This window comes from Aulostomus chinensis, chromosome 21, assembly GCF_037954235.1.
Source record: "Aulostomus chinensis isolate RoL2024-O1b breed Wild chromosome 21, RoL_Achi_v1.0, whole genome shotgun sequence".
Lineage (NCBI taxonomy): Eukaryota > Metazoa > Chordata > Actinopteri > Syngnathiformes > Aulostomidae > Aulostomus > Aulostomus chinensis.
Window position 1 is genome coordinate 12,321,446 of NC_141340.1, and position 12,558 is coordinate 12,334,003.

Genomic DNA, 12,558 nt, shown 5'->3' on the forward strand with positions numbered 1-12,558 from the left:
CGGGAAGACCCACGCCTGCCAGCCTCTGTCTCAGCAATCTTGGGCCAGCTGTTGATACTTTACAGCCTTCCTTTCATGGGCCTCCTCGCAGCCCTCCTCCCATGGCACTGTCAGTTCGACCAGGATTATCTTCTGGTCCTTGGTTGACCACAGCACTATGTCAGGTCGGAGGGTTGTTTGCACCACCTCAGGAAACTGTAGCCTCCTCCCAAGATCCACCCTCATCTCCCAGGAGCTTGCGGCATGAAGAATGCTTGGTGGTTTGCACGGGCCTAGCTCCTTCCTTAATGAAGGTGATGGCTCTGTGTGGTTGTGTGGGCTGGTCTCTTCTTGACCCTTTCCCGCTCTATGGTGTCGGCCAATGAGAGGAGTACTTTGTCGTGGTGCCACCTATACCGCCCCTGGGTTAAAGATGTTTTGCACCCAGACAGTATATGGGCCAAGTTCCCCCTCTGGCCACACAGCTTACAAAGCGGGTCCTCTCTTAGCCCCCATGTGTGCAGATGTACTGGACAGGGGAGGGTGTCATAAACATGCTGTAAGAGGAAGGAGATGCAATAGGGCTCCAGGTGCCACAGATCCCTCCATGTGACTTTGGGCTGGGGCAAATCCCATTTTGTCCATTTTGCCTACTATGTCCCGCAACTTGTGTTGTGTAAGCAAAAATTACTCACTGAGCAACAGGCATAACGCTGCCTCCATGTTGTCCATTGTTGTTGAGTCACACAAATTACACCGGGGAACTCTCGGCCAGTGAGTCCACCTGTGCTAACATAATAACCAGTGCTTGTGGAAACGCACTTGTACCGAGCCATACTGACCCAACCCCACCTGACCAAAGCTGAAGTAAGCAGTGAAATGTGACCTTAGATTCCTCACTGGAGACTAACCATCCCATCGAGAAGACACAGTAGCTGCTGATAGCCTCTAATCAACGGCACCTCGCCCACATCAAGGACACAGAGGACAGATCAAACTCATTGCTTCACCTTCAAAAGACTAAGGGGCTTTTAGCTCTGGACAGATTTTAGTGATTAGATCATGTTTTGGCTGTTTGCTTTGTCCTTATATGGACCGCAACATCCGCTGTTGCTCTTTACAATACTGTGGATTATTGTTTGTGCTGACATTGTGACCATACTTAAGTGAACTGTGATTTGATCGGTCTGCAGTGGACCAATTTTTTGCTGTTCTGCCCTCGTGGTCGAAATCAGTACTTAGTACTGTTAGTTCAAGGTCCAGAATCATGCCGCTCATTAGCTGAGCCAAACACGTTTCTGTGTAACAGAGACCACCATTGTGAGAACACTTGTGCTGAACATTTCAAATATCTTTCTTTCCACTAATGTGCGTGCACACACACACACACACACACGTGCACATGCACACACTTGTAGCTTGTTACACTTGCTTGTGATCTTTAGCTGAAAGTTGGGAGTTGTAGCATGTGATATGAGTAATCAGACAGAGGTGATAATAGCTGGAGATTGATTTTGCCAATGCCTGTTATATTTTAAAGAGAAGTTGTCCTTGTATCTTTGCTTGTATTGTGATAATTATAATTACTATTAACCAAATCTCTCTCCCACACTGCACAACAGTGCAAGAACTGTGAAGTCACTTAAGCTCTAAGTCTGATTATAAAGCTTCTGTTTGTTCTGTTCTGGATTGAAATCAGCATATCTGAAAGCTTCAGGGAGTGTTTTAGAGTATGATTCAAGAGGCAGTTAAAACAATGGCTGATTGTTTGCAGTCCCGTTTTTCTGTTTAATTATTGCTATTTTCTTTATTTTTATTTCACTGCACTTTGCATTTTAATTGTTTTTTTTTTGTTTTTTTTACTGTGGCACACCTTCAAGTTCCTTTGGATAGAAATGTTCCATCAATCACATTTACTCACTTTCTTACTTAAACAGAAGGCGGCTGCGTCTCCTCCCTCTCTTGGTGAATCAGAGACACAGGTCAGGAAAGGTGCGGTAAAACGTGTCTCAGCAGTTTTTTCTTCTATAAAAAAGTCACTCATGTATACACTATCATTGCGGCAATTATCAAAGGTCAGAGTTTGGCAGGTATTGATTGTCCATGCATGCCCAAACATCTTTTGATGGAGGTTGGGGAAAGGGGGTGTTGAAAGAATCCTATTTTTTACACGTGCCAGTTGTGTAATTTTGGTTTCAAGGTCAAAATTTTAATTTTGCACAGAGGAGGAGACCACAGGGGAGGATTGGAAATCAAATGGCGGAATATAAGGAGACTCTACTTGGCTTCACCTCTTCATGACTCATGACTCCTCTCTCTACGCCAGAGAAGCAGACAGAACAGAGACAAGAGGCAATGAAAAACGCACTGCCCTCTCTGATCTGTGTGCTGCTGGCCCACATCTATGTGGTGGCTGCCTCCCCCCTTGTCAGCCCTCTCCAAATTTTGACTTAAAGAAGGTAAGGTGATATTTTGTCTGAAACTGGAAAATGAGCAATTACTTCGAACTGATCTGTGTTTCATTATTTGAATGACTGGAGTTTTAATTTATACTTTGATTGATTTGTCAGAGGAATACTCATCAATTTTCACTTTTACCTACAATCACCAGATAGCAGGCAAATGGTACCTCGCTGCCTTTGCCACCAATATGGAGTTGTTTTTGACCCCCAAGACTGATTTGAGGGGAAGCACAATGAGGGTGACAGCAACGACTGAGGGAGACATCGACCTCTTTAGTTCCAGAAAGAGGTGAGTGATTAATTTGAAACTGTACTTCACATCAGAAGACACAGATTAATTTATGAGTATTCACAGCTGTCTTTTCTTTCTATTTTTCTTTTTTTTGGTGCTACTGGTTTATGCAAGATGAATCACTACCAGTTGCACAGAACTAAAACTCCAGGACGTTTCTTCTTCGTAGCTGGAAGTGAGTAGAAAACATCACTGATTTTAAAATCCCTTTGCTGGTTTGTTTCCCTAAAATTTGGCTCGTCATACCTACAGTCGATTCAACATCCTAACGTGTGTGTCTCTGTTTGTCATCACCAGTTTTTGATGGTGAAAATGACCTGCGAATTTTTGACGTTGTGTACGATAAGTATGCTATGGTCTACGCCACTAAGTCAGCTTCTGGAGCAGGAGAGCCCCTCATTGTTCTTTTCAGTGAGTCTGCCTATCTAACTCTACAACACCCCTCCAGAGAGCCAATGTGTGTTGCAAGTGGACAAAAATGTAGCAGAGGGTAAAACCAGCTATTCTGTGCAGGTCGCACTCATGATGTCCATCCCGACCTGCAGGAGATGTTCAGAAACTTGTCCCTAGAGACGGGCATTCTTCCTGAAAATATTGTTTTCATGGAGGACAACGGTATTCTTTTAATGAACAGAGAAAAATACATGCACACTACTAGTGGATGCATTGGTACTGTTTCTGACTTCTGCTTACTGGGTTTCTCATTACAGATGAATGTCCTGATATGGAAAAATACCTTCATATCTGATTCTGTTCCTGACTGTCATCCCCCAAGATCATCACTCCCACTCACGGAAACATCTGAGACATCACCAACACGACATGTGATGGAATAAGACTTGTGCATTTTACATAAAACCCTGATAAACTCTTAAAACTTAAAACCCTTTAGCTTATGCATGAACTAAAGCTTAGTAAATGAAGGAGCATTTTGCACTTGAATGTGCCTTATTTCTGCTCATTTCTGTTTTATTATTTTCCTTTGCTTTTGTCAGTTCCAATAAAGGAATAACTCAGCAGTTAACATGTATTTTTTTAAATTGAAATCTTGCATAAGAAATTCTACGTTGTTGGGGAGACAGGACTAGTGGTGGGGCCACAAACAAGTTTCCATTTTCGATCCAATGCCCTTGGATTCTCTTATATTCATAAAACGTTAACATAGGAGAAAAACATGGCTCAATGTTTCTCTGTATGCATATGCAGCACTGAATGATGCAAAGACATATATTTACATGTTTACTTCAGTTGATTCTCCTATCAATCAGAATTCTGATAAACAAACCATAATGCAAATAGACAAAATTAAGAAGACCAGAATTATTTAATATTTAAGAAATATAAATAAAAACATGCAATTAAAATCATTCATTAATTTTAGAACATTTGGCATACCTGAAAGTTTTTTGCACTAACTTAGAGTTTTTGTTCATGTTAGGTATTTTAGGCATTTCTGGAAGTCGAAAACATTCTCATGTCTTCGATTACAACAAGGGGAAAAATTTGTGAATTTGATAACATTTTATGAAAAGTAGGTCCTTCATCTTTCTAAACTTTATTCAAGATTTGTGAAAAAAAAATCTCGAGATGGGTTTGAGGAGAATATATGGTTAAACATTTTGTGAAAGAATACATTTTTACTTCACAAGTAAAATCAAGGAACCTAATTTAAAACGTATCCATATGTTCTCCTTCTCTCTTATTAACATAAAGTTAATATTTAAGAGTAATGCATTGCTGAAGTCACAGGAATCAATTGAAAACTTCAAAGAATCTGACTGTGTTCTAATTTTGATTCCTCGTACATTCAACCAAAATAATTCCTTCCAATTATGATACAGTGATATCAAACATGAAAGAGTCCTGGAGAAGGTGGACTTCTCTTTTTCCTGATTAGTTGAATAAAGTTCATTATGATGAATAAACTTACCAAAATTCCTACACATATATTAATGAACCTCTCTTCCACCTCCTCTGTATATTTTCTCAATTATGTAGTCTTTTCAGGTGTAATAATAGATGACCAGGGCTCTACCTAACCTTGTTAGTGCTCCCATGTCATGCATCAACACAATGACAGACACCCATCTGTACAGATGTTATGCTTATTTTTGCATTTCACCACTGATATATATATATATATATATATATATATATATATATACACACACACACACACACACACACACACACACACAGAATCTCGCACTCAATTTTTAAAAAAAATTTCAAACACTTGTGTAATCAGGAGGGACAATGTAAAGTGTTATTTCTCTGACAGTAACAACAAACCAGCAGTCAGGATTTTCTCTAAATTACAAGGCAGTCAGCATCGAGTCCACGTCAATCGAACTTCAATCTGAGACTGAAGTCTCTTGATCAAAAACACTGGTTTCAAGCTTCCTTATCATGCTAATTTTGTTGAACCGATACTGCAGAGAACTACTATTTAAAGCCACACCAACTTCCGGTATCAACTCACCCACCTCTTGTTTAACCTACACCTACTTCAAGTAATGATATGGATTCAGATGATTTTTCTTGGTTGCACACAGACACAGATGATAGTGTACTCGCTAATCACTCGTGTACCCAGATGCATGCTGGGTTACAGTGAAGGACTGCCACATCAAATGATGCCCTATGTTGAAAACAGGAATACGACCACTAAACATGTGAATGACTGCATAAAAATAAAAAGATTATTTTTGGCTTCAAAAAAACTTCTTTGTTGGTTTGACCCTGGTTGGTATTATTGAAATCTCTCCTCTTTGATTAATGTCTGACTGCGACACTTGGTCTCTTATAAGTGGGCGAACACCTCTTTTTACCATCAGCTGATATCTCTGTCTCTTGCTCTCTCTTTGAATCCCAGTGACAGTCTGAGAGGGTGTGTTTTTTTCTTCACAGGCAACAGCAAATGAACATGTTTAATTTCTGTGTATTCTGAGCGATGTACTTGCATGTGCAGCTTGTAATAAATAGACTATCACGGGTAAATATGCTGATTAACAACAATGCAAAAGGAAGTATTGTATATGTTTGTTTACATACTGTGTGTAAAGGTGAGTTCTGATCATAGGAGACACATTTTCAAAGTCAAGCATGAACACACTCAGCAGAGTAGGCCGTTCACTCTGCAGAGCATTTACGCGGCTAGGACTCGTCGGGGAGGCAAAACGGAAGGCCATCAGATCCGCAACTGAAGCCGCAGAGAAAGCCACAAGATGGCTTTGGATTACGAGGGCGAAACCCTGGGCAAACGCTGCTGGGACACGGGCCGGGGATTGATCACCCATCACCCCGGTTGGGTCGCCTGGGCTGAGGGGGTCTGATGTTGAAAGACTTGAAACCCCCGATGATTCCAGGATACAACATCACTGATGATATGTCCCAGCGCATCCGCAAGATGTATCTTTCAACATTGACCATGAAATCAGAACCACAGCAAGGCTGATCCAGACTGCAGAATACCTGGAGTGACATCCAAAAGCAAGAAACGGGAAATTGCTTTTCTTTTTGGCACAATATGCAATGTTTTATGGTCATTTAGACAGCGCTGTGGTTGAAGTCTGGTTCGATTTAGGCAGGAAAAAAAGTTGGTGAAGATACAGAATTAATTGTGGTTGAGAGTATACTACAATTCAATGAAACTCAGATGGAAATATATCAGTGTCCAGTGAGGTCACCAGAAACAAAGATAACCAGTTTTTACTTTGACTTTTCAGCACAGATTGACAAACTGACTGTTGTTACTTATACAGCCACTAGGGGTTGCATTAATTCAAATAATAATCGTCATCTTCCGCTTATTCCTACACATTAAGGGTCGCGGGGGGGCTGGAGCCGATCCCAGCGTCAACGGGCGAGAGGCGGGGTTCACCCTAGACAGGTCGCCAGTCCATCGCAGGGCCAACATAGAGAGACGAACAACCATTCACACTCACAGTCACACCTACGGTCAATTTAGAGTATTCAATCAGCCTCGTCCCCAATTGCATGTTTTTGGACTGTGGGAGGAAGCCGGAGTACCAGAGAGAACCCACGCAGACACGGTTTTAGTGTAGAGGGAGAGGCGTGCATATTAATGACATCTCCATAATCTAAAACTGATAAAAATGTAGCTAATACGATCTGCTTCCTACAATACTGAGGAAGGCTAGATTTATTACAATAAAAGAATGCCAATAGAGGTTTCAGTTTCTTTAAAAGTTCTGCAACATGGGATTTAAAAGATAACTTATCATCAATCCAAATGCCCAGATACTTATAACAGGAAACCCTTTCCAAGGGGGTCCCATCAGCAGTAGTAATAGTAATTATAAAATCATCAGATAGCTCAGTCGAACTTTTTAAAAAAAAAAAATCATGTACTTAGATTTGCCTGGGTTTAAAACCAATTTGAGATGAGCAAGAGTTGTTTGGACAGTGTAAAAATCAGACTGTAAGTTCTGCAGGGCGAGATCAGTTGAAGGAGCAAATGAGTAGATTACTGAGTCATCTGGGGAAAGATGAATTAAGCTATTCTTCATACCAGCATTAAAATCATTAATATGTACGGAGAAAAGCAATGGTCCTAAGACTGAGCCCTGTGGCACCCCTTTACAGATATTTTAAAAATCTGATTGGTAACCATCAGCCACCACAGCTTGAGTTCTGCCATGTAAATAGTTCTCAATCCATTTACAAGATAGGTTATCAAATCCAATGCTATAGAGACGCTCTAAGAGTATAGAATGGTCAACTGTATCAAAGGCCTTAGAGAGGTCTATAAAAAGGGCAACACAATCAAGCATATTTTCCAGAGCATGAGCAATATCATTCACAACCTTAGAAGTCGCTGACACAGTACTATGCCCAGGTCTAAAACCAGACTGACAGGAACTTAAGATGTCATAATGGGATAAAAAAGATCTAATTTGATTGCTAATCAAACGTTCTAATAATTTAGCGAAACAGGGTAATTTTGAAATTGGCCGGTAGTTATTCATTACATCTGAAGGACCACCTTTATGCAGAGGACTTACATAGGCTGTTTTCCATAGGTTCGGAATACACTCAGTCAGATTAAAAATGTGCAAAAGGACATCAACAATAACAGGTGCAACAAGTGTTAAAAGTCAAGGGTTCAGATTGTCAGCCCCAGTGGGCTTCCTGGGATCTTAATTACAACGAGCATTAAGCACCTCAAATCTAGTAAAGAGCTTAAAGGAAAAACTGAGTATGAAGTACCGTATTTGATGACATATTGATAGAAAAATTTGGACCCGGGCTCTGGAAGATGTGACCTGCAGCAACACAATGTTGATTAAAAATGTCACATATTTCATTCTTATTAGAAATAGAGACAGAGTCCTGAGAGATCTGAGTGGGTAAGGTTGAGGTCAGCTCTGGCTAATGGAGTGTGTCATGACTATGATGCAACACAGCTGCGCTTGGTGTAAATTCAGGGTGAGTGTAATGTGTGCACAATAACAGGTTTTACATACCACCACATGATTAAGCCATCACAAGTTAAAAATATTTGGAGCAGGTGTAATATCTGGGCAGGCAGCCACCACATAAACTAGGTACCCTGCATGCAGATGAGTTGGATATATCAAATTGTGTTCTTATATCGATGAATGATTTTAATTGTATATTTCAATTTTTAAAAAATTTAAACTTTTTTGTGCTCAAGTTTTTCCATTTTTCTTTATGTGTTTGTTCTGATCAGGCTTCTGATGGATAGGAGTAAACTTCAGTACTTTGGAAATACCAAAAAATCTTTGCAAAATCATTCCATGCCACAGGTGTGTAAACAAAAACATTCACACATGGTTCTTTTTTTTATCTTGCTGAGGTAGAATCTCATCCTCCCAACAACAATGAATTTCTGATCCAAGATTTCATTTATTCAAAAAAACACGGAGAATTGCTGAATCATTCTTTTTGGATTTGAATAAGAGTCAAAACAAAATTGAAATGTCAAAGAAAAAAATGCATGCAAGTGCAAAAACTGAAGTGACAGTATTGACAGTGTTCTTTCCTGCCTTCACTCCTTCCACTGTTATTGAGCTGTAGTTCATGTACAAGCAATTTCAGTGAGATTAGCAGGGATAAGTGTAAAATGGTAAATGGACCCATTTTCATAAACCTTAGTGTACCTTACTAATGTATCTTAGTGGTACTCATAGTATGACGGCAGTGGTCAGCACTGTCGCCTCACAGCAAGAAGCTTCTGGGTTCAAGTCCCGGCTCCATCACAGGATCTTTCTGTGTGAGTCTCCATGTTCTCCCTGTTCCTGTGTGGGTTCTCTCTGGTACTCCAGCTTCCTCCCACAGTCCAAAGACATCAAGAGGGGACGAGGCTGATTGATACTCTAAATTGACCGTAGGTGTGACTGTGAGTGTGAATGGTTGTCTGTCTCTATGTGTTGGTCCTGTGATGGACTAGCGACCTGTCCAGGGTGAACCCCACCTCTCACCCGAAAGCTGCTGGGATAGGGTCCAGCCCCTATTTCATTCTGCTTTCCCCCTGTGGTCTCTGCTTCCTTTGTGACTTACCACTTTGCATGGACAATCAAAGCAACTGCTAATGTCAGAAACCTCCAAAAATAATTACCCGTCACACTTAACCATATCAGAAATAAAAATCAGGAACACTTTCTTTGAAATAACTTTCTTTGAAAGACTTGTGCTGATAACATGATTAACAAACAAGAAAAACCTCACTTCTCACTTTCATGGAATAAAAGCAGTATCTTACCAGTGATGAAAGAGGTACATAGTTGCTTTGCTTAAGTAAAAAAGCAATACCCAGATTAAATAATCATCCAGTGAAAGTAAGTGTCCATGCCACTTTCTAAAAGTCCATCCATTTTCTTCCGTTTATGCTGTTAAGGGTCGCAGGGGGGCTGACACCTATCCCAGCGGCTACAGGCGAGAGGCGGGGTTCACCCTGGACAGGTCACCAGTCCATTGCAGGGCCAACATTCAGAGACGAACAACCATTCACACTCACAGTCACACCTATGGTCAACACCCGCGACCCTTAACAGGATATGAGTTAGAAAATGGATGGATCGATGGTTGGAAAATACAATGAGTCAGATCCTGTAGAAGTGTTTACGTGATAATTGTAACTTAAGTTATATATTACAATTGGAGGTTTAATGCATTTTATAGGGGTGACATCAATTTTATGGACAGATTTTGACTGAGGTCCACTGAATGTTACTCGTGCAGAAAAAATGTATTCACAAATGAAGTACCAAATATTTTCCTCCAAAATCATCACATAGTTTTCACAAAATCTTGAAAAAAAAAAAAAGTTGAATGATGTCTTTTCCTAGGCAAAATCCATCCTGAAGGACTCATCACACCCTGGTCACAAACTGTTTGAACTGTTGCCATTTATGCAAATAAATTTTTCTTTTATTCGTCAGAAGCTCCAATAAAGACTCCATTTTCAAAGAATTAGAAATTCCTCGCAATTATTTCATGGTTTGGGCTTTACAGGGTTATATAAAATTCAAATTTCTGCCCTTTATTCAATAGGGTTATTTGTGTCTATCCATCCTGTTGTTCCGAGAAGAAAGTTTTTAAGAGGAAAGTTGTCCTGACTTTTACCACTGATATAAGTGTTTTTCTTGGGTTTCATCTCATAAGAGCATCATCCCCTCTCATGGTGTTGTCTAGAGCATCACAAAAGCCTCATGAGACAAAGTAAAGTTTGAGTATTTTACACTAATACACTAAGCTCTCTTAAATAGCTTGTACATGAACTACAGCTCAATGACAGTGGAAAGTGAAGGGAGGAAAGAACACTGTCAAAGCTGTCACTTCATTTTTTACGTTTGCATGCATTTTATTCTTTGACATTTCAATTTTGACTCATTCAAATCCAGTTAAAGAATGACTCAGCAACTCTCCAATCATTTTTTTAATAAGGGAAATCTTGTATCAGAAATTCATTGTTGTCAGGGTGACGAGATTCCCATTGTGTTCTGATGGAAGCTAATCTTTCTTATACATTGCCCTAGGATTCTCTTACATTCATATACCTCAATAGGATGAAAACATGGATGAAAACATGGATGAATGTTTCCTTTACACACCTGTGGCATGGAATGATTTCGCAAAGATGTTTGATATTTCCATGCACTTAAATTTACTCCTGATCTGAAAAATGTGGTCGTCTTATAATCACAGTCTGGACTTTGACATGTAAATACAGTCGCAACAATGGGTGGCACCTGGAAAATAACTGCCTTAGCTTATAGTGCCAGGGGGTTTCATGACACTGTGACTGTCCTGAAAGTAGCAGCTCAAAGCAGGGTGTTCAAAGCCAGCCTCAGCTGATGCAGAAGAATAATGCAGCATAATGGATTATCGTAATTCAGAACCAATTTTTTCAATCAAAATTTACGGCGCAATGGGTAAATTTGTTGACTTTTTATGGAAAGGAGGTCACTGATTTTTCCAAACTTTATTCAAGATTTGTGAAAAAGATCTCACTAAATGGAAAAAGGAAAAGAAAAACAAAAAATGGTCTGTAAGCAGCATGGTAAATTGCACTGTGAGAGCATGTTACCGTCAGTTAAATCAGAATTTCCAGACAGCATTGGAAAGTCACAGAAGGTGATACAAATTGACATTCTACTTACATTCCCAGTAATTTCACATTTTTAAAAACTTGGCAGTTACTCCACCATTTTTTCTTCACCAAACTAATTCCAATTACTGATATTGAGTATCTGCTGATAAGAGTACTTGTCCAATACCCATGCATTAAAACATATTTTCATAAAATCTTTTAGTGCTGTGAACTGCTAACCCTTCATTGATGTGGCTCGGTCACTGTCCATTAGTAAAACAAATATATACAGAAATTTAATACTGTTGGGCTCTTTTATTTTCTAGTTTGACAGGCCAGAAAACAGAATAAGAACTTGTCTTAAAATCAATTTCATCCCCTTGAACTATTAGTACAGCCACAATTTAAACAAAAGATTTTTATACCCCAACTGTAATCTTGTTAACTGCATCTTTTCACTCCTCTAACGTAGCAGTTGTAAGCACAACTTGTTTTTGTTATTTTCGGGTGGGTGAGAAGGGATTTTTTTTTGGGTGCACTGAAAAAAAAACCTTGAGGGAAGACAGTTGAAGAATTTGAGTCCAACGCACAGAATTTGTCCTGAGATAAAATCAGTGCAACCACATTCAGAGGCAGTCTGGGCCACTTCTAAGTCACATCAAGTTCCTTCCTAAAGGACATGAGGTGATGGATCACAGACTTTAAGGACTTAGTGAAAAGAGTTTTCAGCATGGATTTGAATGAGTCAAGTGAGGAAGCAGAGCGGCTCTCGACCGCTAGAGCTCTCCAGAGGCAGGGGCTACCACACTGAAGGCTGTCACCACAAGCACACAGGCAGGTGTGGGGGATGGAGAGAAAACCTGTGTCAACAGCTAAATGTTTTCAATTACAATAATCCTGATTTAGGAGAGTCAAAAGTTTTTGTTTTTTTAAACTTAGTACTGGTACTACTGATGAAAAGGTAGGGTGATGACAAAATTGATGACGTCAAGCTGGCCATCTCTAAGGATTGTGCTAGAATGGGTAGACCCATATTTTACATTACTTTTATGCCCCTGTCCTCACAGATGCATGCAATGTTATGCATATTTTCACTCAATTAAACATAAAATGACAGGTGGTGAACATGATCTCAACTTCTGACCAAAAGAAACATTTTTGTAAAAAAATAAAAAATAATCACACAGTAAACTTTATACTTACATTTTACTCACTTAGGCCCTTTGCCCTCCTAGGGAGGCCAGACC

The 12,558-nt window shown here is 39.8% G+C and overlaps 1 protein-coding gene across 1 annotated transcript; it reads left to right on the forward strand.

Annotated features, from left to right (window-relative positions):
- Positions 1 to 2,834: 2,834 nt before the first annotated feature.
- LOC147241744 (major urinary protein-like) lies at positions 2,835 to 3,555 on the forward strand. The gene is made up of 4 exons (XM_086192136.1): positions 2,835 to 2,908; positions 3,031 to 3,144; positions 3,247 to 3,348; positions 3,444 to 3,555. The coding sequence occupies exons 1-4, from the start codon at positions 2,848 to 2,850 to the stop codon at positions 3,479 to 3,481; spliced, it is 315 nt and encodes a 104-aa protein (XP_086048262.1). The 5' UTR covers positions 2,835 to 2,847; the 3' UTR covers positions 3,482 to 3,555.
- The last annotated feature ends 9,003 nt before the right edge of the window (positions 3,556 to 12,558 follow it).